Source organism: Colletotrichum graminicola (genome assembly GCF_000149035.1).
Source record: "Colletotrichum graminicola M1.001 genomic scaffold supercont1.8, whole genome shotgun sequence".
Taxonomy (NCBI): Eukaryota; Fungi; Ascomycota; class Sordariomycetes; order Glomerellales; family Glomerellaceae; genus Colletotrichum; species Colletotrichum graminicola.
Window position 1 is genome coordinate 220,399 of NW_007361012.1, and position 25,410 is coordinate 245,808.

General features: G+C 54.7%; 9 protein-coding genes across 9 annotated transcripts; 4 read left to right on the top strand and 5 right to left on the bottom strand.

Annotated features, from left to right (window-relative positions):
• Positions 1–112: 112 nt before the first annotated feature.
• GLRG_02746 (uncharacterized protein) lies at positions 113–867 on the top strand (the record flags this gene model as incomplete). The annotated part of the gene is made up of 3 exons (XM_008093431.1): positions 113–284; positions 335–783; positions 853–867. 3 exons carry the CDS (start codon positions 113–115, stop codon positions 865–867), a joined length of 636 nt encoding a protein of 211 aa, XP_008091622.1.
• Positions 868–5,894: 5,027 nt separating this feature from the next.
• Positions 5,895–8,579, bottom strand: GLRG_02747 (uncharacterized protein; the record flags this gene model as incomplete). The annotated part of the gene is made up of 1 exon (XM_008093432.1): positions 5,895–8,579. The coding sequence occupies one exon, from the start codon at positions 8,577–8,579 to the stop codon at positions 5,895–5,897; it is 2,685 nt and encodes an 894-aa protein (XP_008091623.1).
• An 854-nt stretch (positions 8,580–9,433) lies between these two features.
• GLRG_02748 (pyrimidine 5'-nucleotidase) lies at positions 9,434–10,320 on the top strand (the record flags this gene model as incomplete). Its single annotated transcript, XM_008093433.1, has 4 exons — positions 9,434–9,492; positions 9,553–9,581; positions 9,634–10,095; positions 10,151–10,320. 4 exons carry the CDS (start codon positions 9,434–9,436, stop codon positions 10,318–10,320), a joined length of 720 nt encoding a protein of 239 aa, XP_008091624.1.
• Positions 10,321–10,590: 270 nt separating this feature from the next.
• GLRG_02749 (RNA polymerase II transcription mediator) lies at positions 10,591–11,136 on the bottom strand (the record flags this gene model as incomplete). Its single annotated transcript, XM_008093434.1, has 3 exons — positions 10,591–10,850; positions 10,925–11,039; positions 11,095–11,136. 3 exons carry the CDS (start codon positions 11,134–11,136, stop codon positions 10,591–10,593), a joined length of 417 nt encoding a protein of 138 aa, XP_008091625.1.
• Positions 11,137–11,519: 383 nt separating this feature from the next.
• On the top strand, positions 11,520–12,266 carry GLRG_02750 (uncharacterized protein; the record flags this gene model as incomplete). The annotated part of the gene is made up of 1 exon (XM_008093435.1): positions 11,520–12,266. One exon carries the CDS (start codon positions 11,520–11,522, stop codon positions 12,264–12,266), a length of 747 nt encoding a protein of 248 aa, XP_008091626.1.
• Positions 12,267–13,269: 1,003 nt separating this feature from the next.
• On the bottom strand, positions 13,270–15,890 carry GLRG_02751 (Cullin family protein; the record flags this gene model as incomplete). The annotated part of the gene is made up of 6 exons (XM_008093436.1): positions 13,270–13,458; positions 13,499–15,396; positions 15,461–15,546; positions 15,600–15,616; positions 15,696–15,765; positions 15,835–15,890. 6 exons carry the CDS (start codon positions 15,888–15,890, stop codon positions 13,270–13,272), a joined length of 2,316 nt encoding a protein of 771 aa, XP_008091627.1.
• A 1,833-nt stretch (positions 15,891–17,723) lies between these two features.
• Positions 17,724–18,943, bottom strand: GLRG_02752 (uncharacterized protein; the record flags this gene model as incomplete). Its single annotated transcript, XM_008093437.1, has 2 exons — positions 17,724–18,724; positions 18,820–18,943. The coding sequence occupies 2 exons, from the start codon at positions 18,941–18,943 to the stop codon at positions 17,724–17,726; spliced, it is 1,125 nt and encodes a 374-aa protein (XP_008091628.1).
• A 1,831-nt stretch (positions 18,944–20,774) lies between these two features.
• Positions 20,775–21,726, top strand: GLRG_02753 (uncharacterized protein; the record flags this gene model as incomplete). Its single annotated transcript, XM_008093438.1, has 2 exons — positions 20,775–21,211; positions 21,270–21,726. 2 exons carry the CDS (start codon positions 20,775–20,777, stop codon positions 21,724–21,726), a joined length of 894 nt encoding a protein of 297 aa, XP_008091629.1.
• Positions 21,727–21,986: 260 nt separating this feature from the next.
• On the bottom strand, positions 21,987–22,601 carry GLRG_02754 (uncharacterized protein; the record flags this gene model as incomplete). Its single annotated transcript, XM_008093439.1, has 1 exon — positions 21,987–22,601. The coding sequence occupies one exon, from the start codon at positions 22,599–22,601 to the stop codon at positions 21,987–21,989; it is 615 nt and encodes a 204-aa protein (XP_008091630.1).
• Between the last annotated feature and the right edge of the window lie 2,809 nt (positions 22,602–25,410).

Consider the following 25,410-nt stretch of genomic DNA (forward strand, 5'->3'; position numbering starts at 1 on the left):
TGGGAAGAACTCAAGAGAAGAGGAGTCGAGTCGGGAGATTCAGACACTGGACAGGATGGTCATAGGTGGTTAAGGCCGCACAAAAGCAGGCCCAGGCCAGACCGGGCAAGGCATGGCATGGTCCGGCCACTCCCAGTCCCCCGTCCTACAGACCCAGTCCAAGGCCAACCCCACTCCACAGGCCAACCAGCCAGTCAACCAACGCGCTCCGCTGCAATGGTGTGTGGCCCCTCCTCCAGTCCCAGATGTTCCCCGTCCCAAACGGAGGCGCGTACACTACATGGGTACCCGGATAGGTACCTGTACATCTTTGCTTGTGCTGACATGGCGTAAGGGCCAGGTATCTTTACCTCCAACCCTGTCTGGGGTCCACGGATGCTGGCTACTGGACACTGGATGGGCATCCTGAGTGTAGTTGGCCAGGCTCACGTCAGGCCTAAAGTTTCCCCCAGCAAGACCACCGAATCACCCACACAGCCCACTGTCCAGGGCATACGCAGTATCACCTCACACCTCAGTCATCGATTCGCTGGGGATGAGATCCGGTGCAGCAAGACCCTTGAGTTCAGATACCCGCGTGTTTTATCAGCCCTTGTGACTGCGAAATACAGCCACTTGGATGGACGACTATCCAAGATATCTGGCATGACGCCCGTCAGCGTGTCCCGAAGGCCGCACACCTTCTTCCAGCATGGCACTTGCTCTCCCGCCCGAAGCACCCTCCCCAGCATTGTTGCTGCCGTATGCCAAGTACGTACCTCCGGCATATACGTACCAAGTAAGGTAAGCATCCATGGGTGATCGTCGACCTAGGTACTCTCAACGGCCGCAGCTCACTGACAAGCAAGCTAGGTTGTGATCCCTTAGCAGGGTTCGCAGGGCCAAGTGGGTTCGTACCAATAGTGGCCGGCCAAACCGGAAGCATGTACTCTTCCGCGAAACGGCAGGTATAGGTATACTTTCTAAATGGTAGTACAGTCCCGCATTTCTTCTCATCCCCACCCTCTCCTACCAACCTTTGAGAATCCAACAGAAAGTGAGAAGAAGAAAAAAAAAGGACCAAGAACGCACCAGACCACTCTTGAATGTTTGCATCCAATCCAAGTCCAACATTACACGTCTTAGATCCATATTACCACAGAGCATTACACATGCTACAACATTACCGCTCCTTGTAACTCCACGACCACTGGCACAACTCTCCTGCAACCGTGGATGTACCACCGAATTTAGGGACTGAGAAAGCCGACTTTGTATTGCAACGCAACGCAACGCAAAGTGCTCCCCGGACTGGGATGACGGTGATCGCCTCCGTCAATCACTGGCGCTCGGCATGAAAGAAATTCCCGCCTGGCTATAGGGCGGCCGCTAGGTACCTAAATAATCTGGTTCGCCTCTTCGGCTGTGTGCAAAAGCATCGTCATGCATGTTCGTCCTCGGGTACCGAGATCTCGGCAGCCCAGCAAATCCACAGACCGCTGTGGAAGAGGCAAACCAGACGCGACGCGGACGGGACATTGGCCCATGGTGGCTTACATGTTCGTGAGAGCCCAGACTACCTATGTAATAATCGCAGCCATGTCACGGCAAACAATGAGAGGCCCTTTAGGCTCGACCTACCTACCTACCTGTACACTTTGGGCGAAACACCTTGGGGTAGGTAGCAAGTAGTACACGTTCCTTTCGTGCCGGCAGCAAATACTCAAGCTCGGCTGTTTAAATGAGATCACCCAAGTGTTGAGAGAGCAAAGAAATGATTCGAGTGGTGGAGGAGGATCGGATCAGGTATGTGAGGATTACCCATGGCATGCCGTTGCTTAATGAGGAAGGACCAAGCAGGTGTGCGCATTGCTGTCGCCTCCCACCACACCCTTAGCTGGAGAAAAGCACGACGCGGCCCGCAGGCGCACTCGGAAGACCGGCCTCCACGCCATGTAGGTACTTTCCAAGTACACGGAGCGCCGGATTGTAAGGGACTCTGCACAAGCGACACCTCGCGACTACCGCCTTTACCAAAACACACAAGCATCAGTCGGCAGAACCTCGAGCACATACCACATCGACCCGCCGCGGACTCTTGAGACATCTCGCGCAGGAATGAACGCAGGCCACCGTCGAGCTCAAACTATTTTGATCAGACGTTGGTCGGGCCTGTATTTCAATCCTTTCCTCCTTGCCCAGACAGATATGCAAATACTATCATCAACCAAGACAACCAAGATTGGACGGACTGGACGGTTACCTACCTAGGTAGGCGTCAACCATGGTCTGTCAGCTTCAATTCAGGCTTCTTGCCTCAAGGTCAAACACCACCACCTCAGCTCGCCTCCCCAACTCGAGCTCAAGGTCACGGACCAGGATTCCATTTGGTTGATGGAGGTTGAGCAAAGCCCCCACTCCATCATCAACCTCGCAGTCTCACGCGCCTTACGTAGGTGTACATACGCACTAAACTTGCTCCATTCACCAGTCTATTCACACCGCACCGCACCGCACCGCGCGTTGCACTGTCCGCCACAAACGCCTGATGAGACCCTCCCTCGTTTCGCTAGGCACTCGATCCTAAATCCCTAGTGTCGGGCACGCGACTGACAGCCGACATGGATCAATTCCACCGCCTGCCTTGTCCCCCGCCTGGCGAAAGCCCAGGCCACCACTCCTCACAAACAACTGATACAAACCACAAGGTAGTGGGCAAAGAAGGCTACTCGATTTGTCTATGGCAATCACTGCGGAAGCTCCCACCCGCATCACCACTAGCATAATGCTTTTGGGGACCTACTGCTCGCTCAGTCGGCATGTTACCCCTCACGAGGGACCGCCTTGGCTACGTGCTACGTATCCCGATATCTTCAGCCGTCATGCTGCTATCGTCATCACCACTTTTTCCGGCGGTCAACGGGGCTTGACGACTCAGAGTTGAGTGGAGAGCTAGCAAACGAATCTGTTTCTCCTCTCGTTTCCCTAATTTGCACCTGCCCATATCTCAGCCGATCCAGCTGCCACGAATCAGCCGACCTTGTATCCGTGCCCCGGCCAAGTTCGGCCGTTTCTTTTGGGGTCGTTGGCGTTACTTGAGAAGGATCATATTTGGCATCAGCAACGAAGCGGACGAATCTGACCCGATCACTGCAATGCCATGTGTCGGCGAGATTAATCACTGGCCTGTTGTCGATCTGTTCAGAATAACTGTGCCTTGCAGAGTATCCAGGGCACAGCGTGTGCATTCAGTCTCGATATAGGCGCTTTATACCCACTCTGCTGATCCGGTCCCTCAGTAGCCACCATGGCTTTCGAACAAACAGCAATGCAATGCACGCCGTAATTAAATTATATGGAAGAAAAGACTCGGCCAGGCGCACGCATTAGTCACCGCAACGTCCCAAACCGGCAGTTCCTGACATGTTGGAACTTCAACTGAACTTCCAACTCTTGCCTTGAAGTTAGACAGCATCCTTGAACCCTTGGACCAATTCGCATTTACGTCTCAAAGAGTGGATAACTCGTAGGGAGCTCGAGCCTCAAGCGAAAGCTTCCCGAACCCCACCGCACCACTCATCCACGGACCGTGAGGACCGCTTGGCCAGCAGTTGGTGCAGTTGCCGTGTGCCCCAGTCCTCTCGCTTGATGATAGGGCTACGTTGGCACTACACTATTGGCTTCGCATCCCCTTCTCATCTCTCTGTGACCCTGCTTGGTGAACACCCAAAAACTCGGGTACGACAAAGGTATGAGGGAGGTACCACGCAGTATGGCGGAATGGCTCTGCACATGAGTGACTGACACATGTCAAGCAAACAGCCCCAAGGCTATAAGTTAGGTAGGGCTTTCCTCGCGGGCCACAAAAAAAACAACAACCTGGTTTTGTCTTTGCTGTACAATTACGCGCCCTCGACACTCTCCCGAGACAAGGAAGATGCCGTGGAGTGAGTCGGCGCTTGGAAACAAGACAGGGCGTCAGCACGGGTCTGCTTGATCTGCAACCATGAAAAAGTGGCCGGGCCGTCCTGCGTTGCGTTGCTCGCCAATTGCAGCTGTGACCCACCAGTGAATCGACTCACACAAAGGCGAATGGCAAGCCTGTCCGGGTCAGGTGGTTTCTGCTGGCTCCCAAGCAACGTGAACCCAGCCGATGTCGACCTAGCCCGCACTCTCTCGTCTTCTAGCCCAAGAAGAGGGGGGTGTAGATCGATGATCCTGGAATGAACGTTTCAACCTCGAACTGGTCTTGCACGCTGCGGCACTCGGACCAAGGCCAAGACCAAATCGGCGTTGGGCCATACTGTATTGACTGGGTACGCACCCTTAGCAGTGATACTGACTGGCAAACCTTGTCTGACGAGTTGGCCTACGGTAAGGTGCGGGTACTCTGGAGTGAAGGTCGACAACTCTGATGCAGTTGGGAACAGTTAACTTTGCATACCGGATCAGCCGGAGCATTTCGAGCAACAGTCTATTCCGCTGTAAGGTGTACAAATAGGTACGGTAGTAGGTGTTCCTTCCCTTGCGTGATCCCTTACGCCGATCAGGGCACTTGGCACATCTGATATTACACCTATATACATAGTATGGACGGCTTGTAAAACTAACATTCGTTTACTACGAGATGAAAACAACACATTTTGGGAGATCCGCTTCTCCTGCGTTGTTTGTTGTCTTGCCGAATATAACAAACACAGCAACGAAAAAGTTCTCGTAAGGCGAACCCACCCACCTTCTCATAGCTAGTGTATGTCCCGTTTTTCTTCTTCTTTTATTTTATTTTATCTTCTTCTCCCTTCACTACGGATACAGTGCCGCATCTTCCTTTTGCGAGCATGGATCTTCGCTCGTCTCCCGTTCGAGTCCACCCACACATGACCCGACATGAAGCGGAAAGTCCGACAGAAACCACGCCGACGTGTCTGACAATCACTTCGCAGAACCCTCTTCGCCGCGCCTTGCGGCTCCCCTTCCCTCCTTTCCCCAGACCCCCAGCTCCCCTTCCACAAGCGACAATGTACTTACTTGCTGTGGTGAGGTGAACCAGCAAACCCGTCCGACTCCAAACCGCCCTCTGTTTTCTGCATAATTCTTCCCCCGCCCCTTATTTCTTTCCCAACTGTTGTCGTCATTCTTCTCGCTGCCCCTCTCCTCCCAAACCGCCCGGCTCCGTACGCGGCCCCCACCCACCGGGTAGCATCCCCCTCTCCCGTGAAGCTCGGAGCGGACAGACACACTAAGGAAACTGTGAGAACAGATCCTCCCACGACATCCGTATTGAACGGACGGCGGCGGGCGCGCTGTGAGGCACGAGTCCGTGCCCCGGACTCTAAAGTCGACGGCGCGGATTTCTATTCTCTCCTCCTGAACGTGAGCAAACTCAATCCCGTGTCGCGGCTCACGTTTCCCCCTCTCCTTCTCTCTCCTCTCTCTCTCTCACTCTCTCTCCCTCTTTTTCTGACAAAGTTTGGGTGGGGCAAAGCCGGGTCACGCCACACGTACACACACACACACACACACACAACACCTTCTCGATTAACTGCATCATTTCCGCCTTTTGGATTGTGACTATGCCCAGCAGTCCGTCACAACTTAGTTGCCTTCTGGCACCTTTCATTAGGGTCGACTCTCCCACACAATTCCAGCTGAAATGCCTCCCGATTGTCCGATTAAAAAAACTTGCAAAAGGCAATGTTGAGCCTGGCTACATCGTAGTTCTTGATTCAATACGCCTCGCATCCGAAACTCTGTCCCATCACAAACTTTTTCCTTACCCAAGCCTTCACAGATTCTATGCCCTAAACTCCGTCCGATGCCTTCGGTTTTCCCAGTTTTGACAGGGTGTGAACTTTGCCTCAAATACCAACCTACTCCATACCATGCTAGTGGGCCAATCCTTCTCCCATTTGTTGTTAATGGTACATCGGGCGCGGAGCCTCATCCGCATAGTAGACCTCCTGCGCGGCTACTCTAGGTCGTTCGATGTAGGACACCTCCGGCTCGGGACGAGCCGGAAGTGGCTGGCCGTAATACTGCTGCTGCTCCATCGGTCGCACGCTGTACTCCTGGCGTATCACCTGAGGCTCTGACGGTCTAACGCTGTAGGACCGAGGACCGGGCTGGATAACTTCCAGGCGGGCTTCGGGATGCATCGGCACCGAGGCGTAGTCCTGAATGGGTAGCTGTTCCGGCCTCACACTCTGCACTCTTCCATATTCCCGCGGGAGCTCGTACCGCACTGTTTCTGCCGGTCGAGCTGTTGTTGCCCGCATCATGTATTCTCGCGGCGGTTCCTCAATAATTCTTCGCTGCTCCAATCCACCTCTTGCCGGGATGTATTCTTCACCTGGGGGCGCCATTGATCTGGCCGAGTATTCCCGATGCCTGTAGACGCGATGAGCATCCGATATGGCATACTCAGGCTGGGTGACGACTCTGCGTGGTGCCGCGTATATTGGCGAGGTTCGCTGATAGAGCACATCGTCGTCACGAGGGTCGGGACCAGGTCGTCTGGACTCGGCTCGGATCGGTGCCCTCTCGTAAATCATCTCGGGCTCGCCAGACCGGAGCGGTTGCTGCGCAACCGACTGCCGAACAACGCTAACCGGCTCGTAGTATTGTCGGCCGGTGGCGGGATCAACCACGACTCTCGCAGGTGGTGCTTTAGGCGGTCCCATCAGCGGAGACGCTCTCTCTCTCATGACGGGAGAGCGAGATCTCGCACGATCTGCCATGGGACGAGCGCTCATACGCATCACTTCGTAGCCATCGCGATAATACCGCGTAGGCTCCCTACCGTAGCGATCGACACTGGCTGCCGGAGAGGTTGCGTATATCTCACTTGGAGCGGAGTGGACGGCATAGACACCCGGCGACTGCACTCGTCGGACATATTCAGCGCCATTCGGAACGCGCGGTTCCTCCATGTATTCCCTTCCATACCCATAGTCGCCAGATGTGACGGCTTGGCTCACCGGTCTTGGGCGATACTCTTGAGGCTCATACGCCGGCGCGGCGCCCTCACTTCTATACGACCGAGAAAATTGACGGTCGGGCAGGGCGTAGTGAGGATCCTCGTCGTCCTGTCTTCTCAGTCGCTTCTGTGGTCGGACAAAAGACGGCGCACTCATGGGGGATGGCGAACGCGGCTCTGGCTTAATGTAAGGCTCGTCTGGCGCTTGCCTCACTGACCTCTTGTTGCCCGCATTGTTGTTCGCGTTGTTCTTCTTTTTCTTGCCCTTCCGTCTCTCACCATTTCGCCCCCCTTGCGGCGAGCTATCTGGGCTGGAAATAACATTGGGTTCATTGCGCAGTTGTGCAACTTGAGCGGTGGTTCCTTGGGGGATATTTATGTCCTGGGCATCGAATGCTGGACCTCTGGCTCTGGCCGTTGCTAGAAGCGAGACATGGGAAGGCTGGGGCGCCAATGGAGATATGTTCGGGGCGCGGACTTGGATCAGAGGCGAGGGTTGACGGGCAAGCATAGACCCCCCAAGTTGCTGTTGACCTGCTGCAGGAACAGATCTATCAGCACTGTCGTCAAGATCCATAACGCCTGACTCGTCAGATCGACTGGTATTTCCACTCCCACCTCCTGATGTAGACGCTCCCGTGTTATCGCCTCCCTCTGTCCTCTGCGTCGTTCCTACCGACGGGTATCGAGAGTATCCATGCGCGGCGTCGACTCTGCCCGAGATCGGTCGTGTCTGGGATGGGGTGGAGTTCAAGGCTTGACCCTGTGGCTGATGAGTAGCAGACGCATGGGATAGCGAAGAAGGGAGGCCAACTTGAGCCCCTTGATTTGCTTGTACTTGCGTATTGCCTTCGAGCGGCCGGTCGGCAGCGGATAGCTTGCATGCCTGGGCACCAGCATCGGCGTCGTTACCTGCGCGCGAACTGTGAAGCGAGGAATCGGGCGAGTTGTGTTGGGAAGAATAGTAAGAGTTCTCATCAAACGAGTCACTTGCAGCTGAAGTATTAGCAGCAGCCAGAGGATTGGCAGACGAAGAAGGAGCAGCCTGGACCAGAGTCAGGGCCTTGGACAAGACGTCGGAGAGGTCAAAGTCGGCAAGAGGCTCCGATTGCGCCGAAGCCTTCATAGAGGCCCGACGTTGATCAACCTCATCACGCAGCGCCCGCTCAAGACGCTGCCTCTGGAGCTGGATCTCGGCCTTGATCAAGTCATCAGATTTCTGGAGGAAGATGGGATTGATCTCCGTGTTGCCAGCACTGACGAAGGGTCTTGCAGGCAAGTTCGCGTTAGCGGGGGGCGGGTTTCCCAGGCCAGGGAGAGACGCGTGTTGTTGCGTGTTGGACGCAATTGACTGGATATTTCCAGCTTGATGTCCCTGCACCGTGCTCCCCGTTGTTCCCTTTCCTGGAACAGAAGCATTTGAAGGCGGTGCTACTGCAGTGGCAGAGGCTTGTGTAGCCGACAGTTTTGGCACTTTGATCTTGGGATGCGACCCAGCAAGGATTGCGTCGCGAAAATGCACAATTCTCTCGTACTGCTGAATCTGGTGAACCTCATCCTTGGACAAACCCAGCGACATCCCATTTGCCATTGACGGCTTTGATGCGAGCTGGCCTTGAGCCATGGCGATGAGTAATCTGCGCCAAAAATCCTCTGCGACAGAGATTGGCAACCTTGAACCAAGAGCGCGCGAAAGAAAACGAGAGAGAATACAATCAGAAAACCCCCAATACCAGATATTGTGAAAGCCCACACCGTCGGATTAACAAACAGTGTAGCAATCCTTTGAGAAGGGGGAGCTAGTCCAGCAGTGCGGTGGAAGACGGAGAAATAGAGGTGTGCGGGTGAGTGTGATTGAGGAAAGAGATGACGAGGTCGTGGAGGTGCATGATTAACTGGTTTACCAATTTTTCTTACAGCGATATGCCCCAAGGGGGGCGCTTGTGATGCGATTACGTAGAGTGTGGATGTGGACCGTGCACCTCGGCTTGGAGTGTTTTCGTCAGTCACTGCTGTCCTGTCTCGTTAGCGCCAATGTCCAAGGTCCCCGGTCTAGCGGCAACAGCTCCCTGTAGCTTCTAATTGCCTCAAAGAGCAACGTGCAATTCCATCTCGTCGGCCTGACTCAACCGATACAACCCAGGTACTGTGCAAAGCTTCCCAATCACCTCACAAAGCCTCAAACTGCATTTCTAAGCCAGCAGCAAGGATCTCTCTCTCCCGAATTGTAGACTGTAGAGACTGGAGCATTAAAGTGTCCTTAAATTCCCAGCTGGTTTCACTCGCTTCATGCCAGCCAGACTCCCACCTCGCCTATCCAGAAGCTTCTCTTCTACCATCCGACCTCTCGGGTTCTGTCGTTCATATACCACCAACCCATTTACTTCACTACGCGCAGCTGAGCCTCTCAGGCCTGTTTCGTTGTGGCATCCTTCCTTCCACAACAGATTAAGTAACTTTTATTCCTCAACATCAACCATGGATTCCAGCAAGCCCCATGCGAACGGGGTGCAACCTCCCAAGCCAGTACTTTTCTTGTAAGTCGGTTGTCACACGCCAATACTTTGAGGATTAGAGAGCTTATGTAGTTGCTGTAGTGACATCGATAATTGCTTGTACCCCAGAAGTGAGTTCGGAAAATCTAGAACCCCAACCGTGCAGAAGCTAAACTCGGCCAGGCTCGAGGGTCCAAGATCACATGGCACAACTCATCGACGAGTATTTTGCGAAGCATCTTTCTCTCTCCTGGGAAGACGCAGTGAAGCTGCATAAGGAGTACTACACCAACTATGGTCTAGCCATCGAGGGTCTCGTGCGACACCACCAGATTGACCCTCTGGAGTACAACTCCAAGGTCGACGATGCGCTGCCCCTCGAGGACATCCTGAAGCCCAACCCTGAATTGCGTCAACTTCTCGAGGATGTCGATAAAAGTAAATGCACAATGTGGCTATTGACAAATGCTTATGTCAACCACGCCAAGCGTGTCGTGAAGCTGTTGGGCATCGAGGACCTCTTCGACGGCCTGACCTTTTGCGACTATGGACAGCAGCCGCTGGTCTGCAAGCCTGCCAAGGAAATGTTCCTGATAGCCATGCGGGAAGCAGGCGTCGACAAGATGGAGGATTGCTACTTCGTTGGTATGGGGCAGTGACGACCATTTTTCAACGATCTCTCCCCTGACTGATGTGTTAGATGACTCGTATCTGAACTGCCAGAAAGCCCAAGGCTATGGCTGGAACGTGGCACACCTGGTGGAGGAGGGCCTGCCTGTGCCGAAAACGCCGGCATCTGCGCATCAGATCCGGCACCTGGAAGAACTCCGAGACGTTTTCCCTCAATTTTTCAAGTCAAAGAACACTTAGACTCTTGCAACTCATTAGAGACAACGATTGAACGACCATGGTTGGACAGAATCAGGTGGTGTCGAGGGTAGAGACACCAATTGTAGAGGGAGCATAGAGCTGGATTAGACCCGTTGTGTTTTGTATTCTTTAAATTAGTTTTTCTCAGACCGGGTATTGCTCAATCTATGGATATCCGTAAACTTAACCCCCCGACCCTTTCAACGCCCAAAAACACCGCGTGCGCAAATGTGCAAGTGCAAAACTCCTGAGTCCATGGTGCCACTGGATTTACGGCCGCCTAATGCCCCTGATGACCTCGTCAAGCTTTGTCAGGATCTGGTCCTTCTCTTTGATCGCGTCCTGCCTTTGCGCCTCGGCAACCTTAAGCTCGTCCTCTAGTTCCTGGATGTAGCGCTCCTGGTCGGCTTCACTGCTGTCCAACCCCGGAAGAGTCGATATGAGGACTTCGATCTGCTGCTCCTTGATGATCAGGTCGCGCGCTAACTCGGCCAGGCCATCCTTGAACTCGTCGGGCGGAAGGGGGTCGACTGCGATACGGAATGTCAGCGGCTTGTGCAAAAGAACGCGCAGAGTCTCGGGGGCGAGAGGGTGTCGTGCGTACCCTCCTTCTGTTCAGGGTCTTGTTTGACCTCCCTGATTTTATCATTGGGTCCTAGGAGCTCGAGATCGTGACGTCGGTGGACGAAGTGGAAGCTTGCAACGAACTGCTGGGCGAGCTAGAGACGGTGTCAACCATTGTGCGCGTGAGAAAGGGAGAGCGTATCATCGCACCTGGTCCACAGCATCCTGCAATTGAGTGAGTCTATCGCCCATTGCGGCGCTGCTGAAGTTGTTCCCCCGTCGATTGGTTTGTTTGAGTATGCGGTGACAGGCAAGGCTGCAATCACGAGTGACGGCGATGGTTTCGCGGGGCTAAATGCTACCTAGGTTCTGGTCCGGCGATCTGCCAAGGTACCTACCGACCTATCTCACGCCGCCAGGGTACTTGCTGCAGGTGCACTGGCCAGCTTCCACGCAGTGCCTGCCGGACGCGGTACGTACCCTTCCCTGCCAATCTCGACTTCAACTCATGTTAACGAGGTTTCGGCGCTTTCAATACTCATAAAGTACTTGCCTCCCCAACCTCTCTGCACGATGATACATACCGACTGACCTGTTAGGTACTTTTACCACTTGCACCATCAACTTCGCAGAGAATGCACGTTATACGACGCTTATTACTCCGGCAACGGCCCCAACCATCGCACCTCGTCATCCCCTTGCTTCACTCAACATTCATTTCAACATGGCCATCACTAAGACAGGGCAAAAAGGTACGCCCCGAACTACTCTACCCTGATCCTCCAACAACACACCACCGCGATCTCGCATCCTTTCTCGCGTATGCGGAACGCACCGGTCTCGACGTTGCATCAACAGTCTACGTCGGAACCCGTTACGAGTACGTAGTATCTTCAACCCTCTCGCAATACGGCATCCAGGCCATCCGGGTAGGCGGAGCCTCGGACAATGGCATCGACCTCCTCGGTACATGGAACGTACCCTCTCAGAATCAACCTATAAAGGTCATTGTGCAATGCAAGGGAGGCGCCCAGCGTGCCGGTCCCTCGCTAGTCCGGGAGCTGGAGGGCTCCTTTATCGGCGCTCCTGTCGGGTGGCGCGGTAGCGGCGTCGTTGCGCTCCTAGCCAGCGAGAAGACGGCGAGCAAGGGCGTTCGAGAGGCTTTGGGCCGGAGCCGCTGGCCGATGGGCTTTGTCTCGTGTTCCAGTGACGGGACTGTACGGCAGATGCTCTGGAACCAGCGGGCGGAGGAGGAGGGGCTGAGAGGACTAGGGGTTACCATGCGCCATGCTGAGGCTGGAAACGGCGAGTCGCAGATCGTCTTGACGTATAACGGCAAGCGAGTCCGCAGTGTTTCCAAGACGGAGGTGCTGGGTGTTTGACCCTCGTACCAGAGTCGGGCCATACATCATCGACCCGGATAAAGAGCCAATATTGTGCCATGGCGGGATTACCATCGTACTATGTACGCTGCTGAGATATGTGGCGGAATAACTGTTACTGTTGCAGGCAAGGCCCCAGAGAGAAGTACATGTAGAAGGAACACTGGTCAGTTATACCCATAAGCGAGCAGCTGCTATGTCCCCCATGTATTAGCCTATAGAATAATCAGATCCATGCATGGGATATCATTCATCACTGACAGTCCACAGTCTCGCCTCAAAACGCACAACGGCCCGATCAACAAAGTTGACGACGACATCTAAGATCAAGAGTGCTGGAGTCTGCAAACCGTCTGGTTTCTCTCCAAGTTCTTCTTGCCGGGCACAAGCAGAGGGTTACGGGGAAACGCAGGGCATGTAAGACCAGATTATTGGTGCTAATTAGCACCCGGTCCTGCTCAAGCATACATGCGTCAAGGATATGGGCCTCTCACCAGACCTCGAAGATACGAGATGCATGATCACATCCGGGTTCCCCTCTTATAAGCACGCGACATCGACCGTAGAGAAGAAGCAATGAGCATGAGTCTCACTACATGATCCGTACATGAAGGGGTGGTTTGGAAATGCCCCTCAAGTCCGCTACTGCCAAGACAAGAAATGTGCAAGCATGTCTTTTTTTTTTCTTTTTTTTTTTCTTGGGAACAATCAAGATGAACCTGCATGCAGCTTTCTAACCCCGTCCGCCTACCAGCCAGCCGCCCCAGTCCCAAAGCAGAATGAAAAAGAAGAAGAAAAAAACCTCCCCATTCATCAGTGTTCCTCCGTTCTGTTGTTGAGAACCTGCACATGCCTGATGTGTGCCCGTGTAAATCAAAATCAATGCCTGGTAAGATTGGGGGTGGTTTGTTTATGCAGTTTTGAGGGTGTTGTAATACATGAACACTCGAGAAAGGCAAGAGGGTATTTATTTCATTCTCCCGAGAGGGAAGCTCGCTCCCAATTACGCCAGGTAGCCAAGCTCGTCGTCCTCGAGCCTCTCCAAGTACTCCTTGTCGAGAAGAATCTCTATGCACTTCTTGATGTCCGAAACCTTTGGCACAAAGCGCGACCGGATCTGGTTGATGGTCTCGCTAACAAGCTGCGTGTGCTTCATCTTCTTTCTCGCTTTCATGATACGCACAATGGCAGACTATTGGCTTGTTAGCACGGCGTGACGATGTGAAGGGTACGAAATGACATGCCTGCAGCAGGAGCTTGCGGTCCTCCTCGATCGTCTTGTTAGTCTCCACTTCTTCCTGCTTCGCCTCTTTGGCGCCACCAATGTTCAGGTTGACTCTGATTTTCTTGCTCTTGAAGTCGTAGTTGAGTTGGAAGCTCTTGCCGGGCCCGGGCTTGCCATCAGGCGACACGATGAGAACCTTGGCCTTGAGCAAGATGGCCAACGCTTGATCCAGAACCTCCGAGCTCAGCAGAGTCACGCCCGCGATGTCCTCATAGCTGTGCTTATCCTTGACGTTGAACATGAGAAGGATGGCCATTTGATAGGCAGACACCTGGAAGGTGTAGGGCGTCTTGCTGTTCTTGCAGTATCCCGCCTTGACCTCACCCTTACACAGTTGCCACAACCACGTCAACTTGCGGCCTTCGTGCCTGTTCTTGTAGAACCGAGTAAAGCGTTCGCAGTCTTCGTTGATCTCGGTCGGAGGGGTGAAGCTTGTGTTCGGCGCAGTCAGGGGCCAGAAACCGGTACCGAGGATGGAGTACTGGGAGTCGAGGGCGTTCTTGTTGATACCAAGACCGGCAACGTGCTCCTTGAAGCTGACGTTGAGGTCCTTGGAGGTCTGCATGTCCTGGAACATTCTCTGGAGCTTGTTCGTGTACTCGAAACCGCACGCCTCCTTGAGCTTGCTGATCATGCTGGTCTCCGCGTCGTCCGACGACGAGTTACTGTGCACCAGGCGACGGGCAAGCATGCGGGAGTAGAACTTCTGGAAGACATCCTTGTCCTCAATGTACTTGAAGACGGTCATGATCTGCGTCAAGGTGTTCTCCAACTCGCCCTCTTCGATGCCGCTGCCGCTCTTCCTCAACAGTACGTCGGTGTATTTGGCCAGAAGCTCGGGCGACTTGTTGGATCCCGACTTGCAGACCTCGTTCCTGTTGATGAACTCTCGGCAGGCGTTGTCCAACGATCGGGTGAACTCGGCCTCGCCCTCGAACGCGCGGGTCACCAGGCCCGAGTACTGAGAGTGGATTTCCAGTAGTGCATCGACGTAAACCTTGGGCTCCAGCTTCTCGGCGTCAGACGCCACCTTCTCCACGGCGCTCAAGCCCGCCTTGCGGACATGGGTCTCGAATCGCTGCCTTAGGGGATCCAGGCCCTCGGGGATCCGCGAGAGTAGCTTGTACATCCTGGCCATATCCTCTTCTCTGTCGTTGTCCAGGAGCACTTGGAACTCGTCTCTGAGCAACGTCGAATGGTCGGCAATGAGGGCCTGGTTGCACGTCTTACGCAGCGGGTTGATAATATCAGCGTGCAAGTACATGCGCACTCGCTCCTCCTCTTCCTCCAGCCGTGTCTCTGCCTTCTTCATGTATTCGACAACGCTGTTCTCGGCAACAAACTGCTTCGATTCGTTTTGGTAGTACTCCTTGGTGGCGGCCAGGAAGGGGCGCTCGAAGTGGAAACGATAGACGTCGAGAGTCGACTTGGTGGGGTCGGCGTCGTCGAGACCGAGAGAGACGAAGGAGTCAACAACCTGCTTGATCTGGCCGTACTCAATGGTCTCGCCATTGCGCTGCTTCTCGACCAACTTCAGAACGGCTTCCATAACCTTGGTGGAAACCTGTTCGAAAAGCACCCGGCGCCACTGCACAAGATGGAGAGTGTACACGTCGTAGATGTTCTTCTTGCCTTCGTCCATCTCGCGCTTAACCCAATGGCGGTTGAGATACCGAAAGAGGTGATGGATGTATTTGGCGGCGATCGTGTATCGGTTCCATTCTTTGATGTAAAAGGTCAGCAGCGCCTCGTCGGTGTGTGTTTTGGACTGTTGGACGAGCCCCTCGAGGTGTAGCTTGAGATAGTCGATGAGCTTGTTGTAAAGCTCCTCTCCGAGAAGATGAGCTATCCGAGTAGATCAGCGTGTCAGCCCTGCACGATGGTAGAAAGGATTGATAAACCAGCTCACCTCCTCTGTGGTTGCCGGATCCGATGCTTCCCTGAGGAACTGACAACCCAACGGCTTTTTGGGAGGTGCAGAAGTTGTGAACGGCACTAGAGACACTGTTAGAAGGGTTATTTGCGGCGGTCAGTTGGTGATGGCGTACGTATAGACTCCCATGTACTACAGCGAACGACGGTCAGCACTTCTCATCGGATCAGGATAGGGAGGAGGCGACGCGGCGCGGGGTGACGTGACTTACGATCTGCATGTCGATACCACGCTCAAGATCCAGCATGATGCGCTGGATGCCGGCCTCCAGGTACTTCCATCTGTATTCAGTCAGCGCGGGGATGTCGGCCAACGGTGGTGCCGTCGCGAGGCCTCGGGGGTCCACTCACGTGGCTCCAATGTCCTCCCGGTTAGGAACCGGAGGCATTTGGGTAGCGGGCGCCATCTTGGCAGTTGACATGATCCGAGTATTTCGAGTCGAGTGCGCGGTCGGCAGAGGAAATCGGCGAGGCCGTCGTGGCCGTCGTGGTGGGGTAGGGGGCGATAGGGTGTTGGTTCGGGGGGAGGCGACTTGTCGTGGGGGAAGCGGGGAGAACCAGCCGCGAAAGATGACGGATTCAGAAGAGTCGCCTGCAGATGGGGGAAGAGATAATGAGTATATGTGGCTTCGGTCCTGCTCTGCTTGTGGGCGGAAGGATAAAGAGTCAAGATGGATGGGTTCGGGAAGAGAAGGGATATGTGTGTTTGCGGCACAGACCTCGACGGCTCCAGAAATCGACGTCGAAGTGAGAAGGGTGGAAAGGCGAGGTCGTGGTCGCAAGGGTTGGAAGGAGGGAGAGGCTGCCCGACGGGGGACGGAGGTACCGTAACCTACAGCTGATGGAAGGGAAGGAACGCGGCGGCGGCCTTTTTTGTCTGAGTCAAAGCGGAAGACGAAGGAAATCGTCAAATGGCGCCGTGGAAGGGAAGGCAAAAAAGGAAAAGAAGAGGACGGGTTCTGGCCCAAACGCAGAGCCAAGCCGAGGACGCGATCAGGCAGACACGACGAGGGGAAGGTTATAAAGATTGCTTGGGTAATGGGGTTCGCTTTGCTGGCGAGGGTGTGTGAGAGGTGCGTATGGAGGCGTCCGGTGGTGGAGGGAGGTCTGAAGAAGGCCAACCCAGCCCACACTCGACAGCGAGAGCCAGACCACTGACGCCTACGGGCCACAGGGAACTCAGTCACAGCGCGAGTGGTGGTGGTGGAGCCTCTCCGTCATGCTGAGTGGTGGTGTCTGAACCACCCACGGCTGGACTGGGCTGGGGGGCCTGGGTGCCTGGAACTGGGACAGAGGGAAGAAAGTGGAGCAGGCGTCCTGGAAGCGTCTAGCGCATGGAACTGCCGTCCTACACCGCCCTCCACTTCCGTCTTTGGCAATCTGCAAAAGGAAAGGCGTGTTTTGACGTTGTCGTGCTTAATTGCTGCTTGGGCCAGGGGTGGAAGACTTGCAAGGTCGGCGATGGGGTTAATCAGCCTTATGATATACCTTGTCTACCTTGTTTGATGTAGTTGGTCCTCTCTTTGCCTTCTCTTGGGACACTCTTCTATCATCATGTTCCACTTTGCACCCTCGACAAAGTACAATGACCAGAAGGCGCTATTTCTCCCTTTATCTCTCAAAGCCGTCTCGTTTGTGAAGTAAGTACCCGTCCTGGCTGTCATTTTCCTCCAACAACCAAAGGGTGACTGACAAGAGCATTCTTTATTTGCATGTGTTGCAAAATACTGAATATCTACAAAACTACTTTCTACCTGTCACTTGTTTCCTCACCCAGGCCGCTTTGGAGTATCTAGGTAGCTCAATGACCTTCCCTTCCATTCCCTCGCAACGTTGTCCTTGTCTTCTTCCAGGGCTCAAGTCAATGCTGCTCTCACTGGGTTCCCAACAAGAGCCGATGTTACCTATCTGAGTTACCCCAGGCTCTTTGATATAAAGGGTGGGACTATGTATTTTTTTTTAATGTAGGAGCTCTATCTTGAGAGGCTGGGCACCAAACGAGAATCGCTCATCAACATAGTTCATACTAAGTGCACAAAGCAACTGGCCCAAGGACTCAATTCACAACCCTAGATCGTGCAAGCAAGAACAGCAAGACGTGACTATACAGCCAGTAGATATTCATGATTAACAAAGGAGGAAGCAACCGCAATGACCGACCCACGCTCCAGCTATAGTACAGGCTTTTAATACACACCGGGTATAACCAACGGAAACAAGACTGAGACGGGACACCCACACTACATGTGATCGTGAGAGCTCTCATCCTCTGCACCTCCAAGTCGCTGAACTGTGCGGAAAATGTTGACCATGAAGTTCATGGTCCACGCCAGCAGGCCGGCTAGCATAAAAGACGCCAACGCCTGGCTGAGCCGCCTGACCTGGCCTGCTTCGACGTTATGGAAGACGAGGGATTCGAATGCCAGGGATGTGCTGGCTGATTTAAAAATGATGAAGAAGAGGTCCAGCAGGATGAGAGCAAGCTTCTGGACAGCGGGTCGGAGGCCCAACGGCTTGCCCGTGTACTCATCCCACAGCATGTAGCCTATGTATGGCAGTGCAAATGTGTCGACAGCGATGGCGACTATGCTTTGCGCGCGTTCCGGGCTACTGTTGCTCTTGTCATCTTCGTGCCGGTAGATGCGCGCCGCGATGGCCAGCGCCACGATGGACGTGAGCATGACGGTGAGGCGGAAGACCAGCGGTACAAGGTAATGTCGCAATATAAGAGACCACATCCTCTGCCACATGGTCTTAGAACGCTTCTGTTTCGAAGAGGCCTTCTCCAAATCTCGATGGACGGTTTCGTCGTGTCGTTTATTGAAGCCGGGCTGCAGCTTATCCAGCACCTCGACGTCTACAACCTCCGACTCTTCGCCTTGCATATGCCCGTAGGCCGCCGACTGAAGAAAGTCCCTCCATGCTGCTGGTGGGCCTTGGGTCGCGGGCCTATGTGCCGAGACGATGACGGGTTCTGCGGTTCGCAAATGGTCCCATTTCCTGCCATGCAATGCGCCCCTTCCTCGGAAGACATCTGTAAGCTTAGCCCTGGTCCTCGGGCGGGCCTTTTCCAGAATAGGGTCACCGGTCCAGTCGACATAACCGTCTTTCGATACACGGCGGTCGGGTTCGTTGGGAGAATGATTGTGGTGAGGTGGAACGGCTCGAGGCAGGGGCGATAGTAGCTGGAGCTGGTCCTCTGTTGGTGCTCCGTATCGAGTTTCGTATGAGTCGATCCAGGCTATATCACGTTGAAATAGTCAGCGGTGGCCCCCCCCCCCCCCCTTCGAAGGGTTGTGACCATTTTGATGTGGGTGGGCCAGGATTCAATCTTACGAGGAAGTGATCGTGGCCCTCTCAGTCGCGGGGCACCTGCTTCGATCGCGGTACTGCTTGTGCCAACCGATGCTCTGAAATCCCGTGAGCCAGAACTGCCGGGCGGATGGCTAGATGTGCTCATCGCGGTCGCGACCGCGGTTGGAGCAGAAAGATGCGGGCTATGTCGATGCGGACAGTGACCGAGGGCGTCGTGGGTTTAATGCTTTCTTAATGGCGCAGAAGAAGGCTCGCATATTAATATGCACTCCGCCTTTCGGCCGAAGCTACAGGATAGGATGTATATGCTATCGATACTAGCACGTGTGGCGATGTGGTATTGTGCACGTATGTATGGTCGAAGGCGGTACACTGGTAAGAGGATTAAAGGAAAGGGTGACGACGAAGGAGCGAGAGAAGCGAAAGAATGCCGGGTTTTGGTCTGGAAAGCAAGGGCGGACTGCAAAAGCAAGTCAATGCAAAGGAAAGGTGACAGTAAGGGCCAGGGAGGTGGGCGCGCGTGACGCGAGGAGGTCAGCAATCGTTGGGTGCTCTCTCAACGGCGGCGGAGGCAGAGGCGGCGGCGGCTGTGTTGGATGTGCGTGTGTGTGTGTGTGTGTGTGTGTCTCGTGGAGAGGGACTTAGCTAGTGCTGCTGGCTGGTGGTCTATTCCTTGGCTTCGTCGTGTCAACGTCGTCGGCGTCGTCCAGCTGCTATGAATACACATACACACCGAAGACGCGAGAGAGAGATGGACGGATGGAGAAGACGATCGATACGACGCTCCAAATGTTCCACGGTTGAATCGGTGACGGCACCTTTTGCCCGGGCGTTCCAGCAAACCGGGAAACCTTGCAGAAAGACTGCAGCACCCGTCGCAGCGCAACACGGACAGGCAGCTCGCAAGAAGAAGACTAAACGAAGGGAGGGCTGCGGAACGGGAGGAAGGAAGGATATCCAATGGAGCGTGCCCTGGGAGGCAGGCAGATTGCGGCAGCACTGGAGCAGCCTGTGGGCCGTGGACGGATACACCAGACGTCGAGTACCCACTGCTACCTAGGTACCCATCTACCTAGGTACCCATCTACCTAGGTAGGTATCTACTATGTACATAGTATCCGTAGCGTAGGTACCGGCATGCGATGGGAGGGAAGGAAATGTACCACCTGTTTTTAAGCGACTTTTGAGGGCCAATTTGCGCAAGCGCAGATTGGGACCAGCCAGGCACCAGGAAAGAAAAAGAAGAAAACATGGACAAGGTAGAGGATCACACGTCCTGTGGACCCGATCACACGCTTCGGGACAGTTAAAGCCCCCCTGGCTCGCCATTTCTTCCCCTATTGCGTAGCCTGACTGGGGCAGTGGGGGATCCCCAACTGGTCGCAACGTAACCATTCTTAAGCTCTGAGGGGCATCCCTACAGGTATCGTCCTAACAATGGACCGCGAAGCGAACCCAGCACGCCACTTAAAACGCTACAAAAGCCTATGACGCCCGCCTGCGTCACTGCCGCCTGTGGTCCCAGGCTCAATCCAGAAAGCTTGACCCAGAAGCTAAGATGTACGACAGGGGGGTCGGTTTGGCGTGCTAGCAAAGGGCCGGGAGGCTCAGAGCTTCCAAACGCAGACTCCACGACACACGTCAAAATTGCCTCCTGCTGAAGGACAAGGACCGTGAGGCCGCCCTGCATCGTGTCGCTTCCCCACGACTTATCGCATCCTCCCCTCACTCGGCCGAGTATACATAGAATACCGTCATGCAAGTCGCGACGAGTTGAATCACTTTGACCCCGAGCCAAAACGCACACTCCCCCCCCCCCCCCTCCCCCACTGCGTCCTGTCGCAATCACCGCGGGGCTCAACCGTCGCATCTCCTCGACCAACCGACCGATCGGCCGCTGCCGACAACTGACTGTTCCTCTCTGTCTCTCTTTTCCGCCATTTCATCATTACTCGAGCTGTGCCGTGGTGCCCACTATGCGCCTCTACCTACTCCCGCTCACCACGAGCCGGACTCTGCTCTACGCGCAGCGCCTCAACGTTGCGACCAACAGCCAGCAAGGCTTGGCGGACAAGGTTGGCAAGAAGGCCGCAAAGCTGTGGGCCGGCTGGGAAGCCAGGGAGAGCGGCTGGCAGAAGAAGGTCGTCAACTACGGCAACTACGCCCTCCGTCGGATCCCCTACGAGGAATGGGGCCTGAAGTCGGTCCCGCCCATCTCGGCGCGTCGCAAGGACGACGAGCTCAAGGGCAACGAGAAGATTGAGCTGGTCTTCCCGGACAAGGTTATCCCCACGGGGAAGGCGGAGCAGGTCGTTAGGACACTGGCGAAGGAACGGGACGCGCTGCACAAGAGGAAGCTTATATGGTGCTTGATTGGCATGCCCATATCGGCGCCCTTCGCGCTCGTACCGGTGTAAGTGATGGTGACTTTTTTTTTTCAGTAACTTTTTGCTGACATTACGATCCGCTAGGATACCTAACCTGCCCTTCTTCTACCTAGCCTATAGAGCTTGGTCGCATTGGCGCGCTCTCGAGGGAGGCAAGCACCTCCGATTCCTCGTTGATAACAAACTCCTGGCCCTATCCCCATCGAAGCTGCTGAACGACATTTATACGCCGTTGATCCCCAAAAACACGACCCAGACGCCGTCGAAACCAGCCCTGGGCCAAAGCGAACCTCTGCAGGGCAAAGCGGAAAACGCAGAGGACGAGGCGATCCTGCTTTCGCAGGCCAATGGCCAGCGTATCGCCAAAGTGCTGGACGTGCCCGAGTTGGCCGTCGAGATCGAACGGGCTATTTGGCAGGTGAACCATGCCAAGCAGGCCAATCAAGAAGAAGTTACGGACGATGCCGCCAAGCAAGCCAACGCCGAACCCCCAAAAGACAAAAGAAACCCTGCTGCTCCGCCCGATAATGAGAAAAGGTAGCCTCGCTTCGCCGAGGCTCTCCAGAACCGCCAAGACGGTGTGTAATATTTGCTCCACGGCTGAGAACTTGTTCGGCATGATATATGGGCGACGATCGAGAGCCGTTCCGAATAGACTCCTCTCTTCCCCCTCTCTTTTTTTTTGGGGAGAGAGGCTAGTGCCAGAAAGATTCCCCGCTCCGATTAATGAATGGCGAAATCGTGGTTGTGTTCGATTAGTTGAAAAAAAGATAGACGGAGAGGCTGGCGGTTGAAGCACCTCTATGGCGTCTCGGTGGCCGGGTAGATGTGGAAGCCGTTGGCTCGAAGCACCGGCAGACACCCGCATATACACATTAGTCCGAATGCCAACACAACGCGGCGTGCCGTGTCTTTGGAGAATGGTCTGGGAACGAATGAGGACCACTGCAGTGAGCCCTCGTCTGCATCACCGGCATCGAACTCGTCGGCCTCGCAGAAGAAGTCATACTCTTCACCGTTGTGCTCCTTCCAATGTGCCGCGCGGATGTGTACTTGGGGATGCTGCTTCTCTGCTTGCTTGTATTTGTTGTTGTCGTCGGAGGTGGCGGTGGTGGTGATGGCAGCGTTACCCCTCGCCGCGGCGTCTTGACGGTCGCACTCGGCGATGATGTCGAGGATTTCCTCGCGGGTGTAAATCGTGCTCTCGCGCGTCAGAGCCTCCGACTTCCAGGCCATGGCGGCCTTGTGACGGAGCAGCCTCTGGGTCGGGCTCACGTCCCCACGGCTCTGCTGGCGTCTCTTTTCACGTAGTCTCTGGTACCGCTGCGGCGCGATGGCGTGGACTTGCGGGTTGAGAGGAGAGGGAACGAGAGGGCTGTAGCCGGCCCGGCTTGACAGCGTCGACAACTGAAGCATCTTTGGTTCCGATCCGTTGCAGCGGTCCCGAAATGCAGTTATGACGATGGGCCGGTTTAGAGAAGGTGAGTCTCTTTTGCTGGTATTGAACGAAAGGGACTGTGCCGCTCTGGAGAGAGAGGGATGCGGACGATTAACTGGCCCCGGTCCTCGACATGGTGCAATGTAAATGAGGGACCGGGAGCTGCTCGGAGTAAAGGGCGGAAACCGAAACCGAAATGGCACCTTTTGCTGTCTTGTCAACACAAGAAGGAGGCGAGGGTAAAGATCGCGTGTGTAGATGGGTAGGTATGGGCGAGCGTGAGAGGAGGTATGGAGCTGGACCAGTCTGGAATGTCTTTGGAGGGCAACCCAAGAGGGATAGACACGGACGTTCCTCCCTGGTGTCAGTCAGACCAGACCTATAAGCTGTAATGTTCCACACGTCCGCACGCACATCAAACACACTACATACACAAACACTGGTAAACTAGCAAACAGATAAACAGGCAAGCAGGGGGGCAGAGGGTGGAAGAAGCAGTCTTTGAGAAGCAAAAGATTACGGATAGTAACAGTGCGTGTGGGTGGAGGAACGAGCGGGCGGGTGTGCGGTTGATATGGGATCATGCCGCCATGCTGGACGAGGACGAGTACGGAGTATACATGACAACTTTTTGCTCTTGTTCTCCTCTCTCTCTCTCTCTCTCTCTCTCTCTCACACACACACACACACACACTATCTCGTATTCTGTATCTCCAAGGGTGCCACCACTTCGCCTTGCCGTCCGTCCCCCGATTCCCTCCGTGAGCCGTGGCCCAAAAGGTGAGAAGTAACTTGCCTAAAGCGTCCGCTCGGGCACGGCGGACCAACCCAACTGTCCAATGACACGGCAAGCGGAGGAGAGCCGAGGGGAAAGTGTGGAGGACTAGGGGAACTGTACAATAACGTAAAGCTTGGCCTAGCCCCCGAGGGGCGGCAGTGCAGCTACTGGCTCGCCCTCTCGGTTTTTTTTTTCCTTCTTGATTTTCTTTTTCTTCTTCCCCCTCCACCCTCCCCTCTCCTTCTGTCTACCCTTTGGCAAGACAAGGTACTTGGATGTCTCCGCGAAAACTGTTGGCGTGGAGAACCCCCTCCCCCCGTTTGGTGATGGGATTCGATTGGGTCGAGTTGGTTTCGATTCGAGAGCGATACCTATGTTGAACCCCTGGCGTCCAGTATCCTTCCTCGCCTGTTTCCCCATGTTATGGGTTTCAACTTTTACCCGCCGCGGATCCTCTCTGGCGTCAATTACACGGGCCGCGTCCGCGCGAAGGAGGACCCTTTGCACGCCATTTAGAATGGAGCGCCAGCGCCACTACCATCACCGCAGGGAGACTGTTGGGAGAGACTGGTGAGCCGTGTGGGTGGTATGCTTTTCGCCATCACGGAGTAATTCATAGGCACAGGTATCGCCTCTTCCTGCCGAGCTCGGACAGAGAAATATACCCAGGTAGACAGGCAAATAGGGAGAGCCTACCTGGTAGATACCTACCTACCTAGGTACCTACCACCCACCGTTGGTGAAGGAGGAACGAAAACAGGTATCCGGTGAGCAGAACTGGAATCCGTGATAATCTGTCGCCCCGCCCACCCCTGCCCAAACCTTCGGGACGAGGCGCACTGCATTCCCCTCCCCCGTCTTCCCACACTTCTCGTCCGTCTCCGAGAGGGAAAAAAAAAAGGGGGGGGGGGGGGGGGGGGAGTGAGAACCATCCTTTTCTGGGGGACGACGGCTGGGGATAGTTTGCCTCTCTCGTCATCAGAAGTCGCCACGACGCAGAGTCTTCCGTTTTCGATTTTCCCTTGGGGGAAGGAGGGGGAGGATACGGGTTATTGACCTGTACTTTGCTACGTCTCACGATGGTCAATCCCAATATTGTTGTTTTCTTGGCAAGCGCACTGAGCACTGGAGGCGCCTCATTAGACACGGTCGGTCGTCTGGGTTATTTTGCCATGTGGAATTTTGCAAGGTAGGTGGGCAGGGCGATCCCAAGGAGGGACGTGAGACACTGAGACACCAGAGAGGTTGTTGTTTACTTCCTCCCCTTATCGGCTACTCGTCGATAGGACGACGTTTTATTTTTTTTTGTGCTGATGGGGTAATGTCTTATCTATCCCATCCCGCCGTACCACCTCCTTCTCCCTTCGTATGCAGTACGCGTACGCACCTCGAGGAACATTACTACGTAGATTTCTGTATTGTCCATCTGACTAAACCCGACATCCCGCTCCATCCCTGTCTTATCTAGGGCGACCGGGTTCGGCTAGGGAGATGAATGAAGAAGAGTCGGGGATTGAGGCCTTGGGGGCAGAAGAGAAGATAGTCCGAGAGCCAGGGGAGAGAAGGGGGGAGGGGGAGAGCTGAAAAGATCACTTGCTACAAAGTTCCGCCATGGCGCATGCTATATATGCACACTATGCCGTTGTGACGGTAGCTAGTTCATGTTGAGCCTCAATGTTTTTATTGTTTATTTCTTTTTTTTTTTCCCTCTTCGTGTGAGGGGTCCTCAACCATGTGTACCTGTGCGATCGCCAGAGGGACCGCCAGACACGTACCTCCGTATCGAAACCCCGCGCCCGCTCCCACGATAAGAGAACATCGACGGTTCTCCCATGCAGTGGAGAGCGGGTTTTCCATCCAGCATCCTACCCGAGGTGGACATCCTTGTCTACCCCTCCCTTCCCCCGTTCCCTCCCCGGCAGCGTTTCTATCCTGCCGTCCATGAACTTGTATGCATTGCATTGGAGCAATTCGTCATTGGCGCGGCCGACACGCCCGGCCCCCACGGT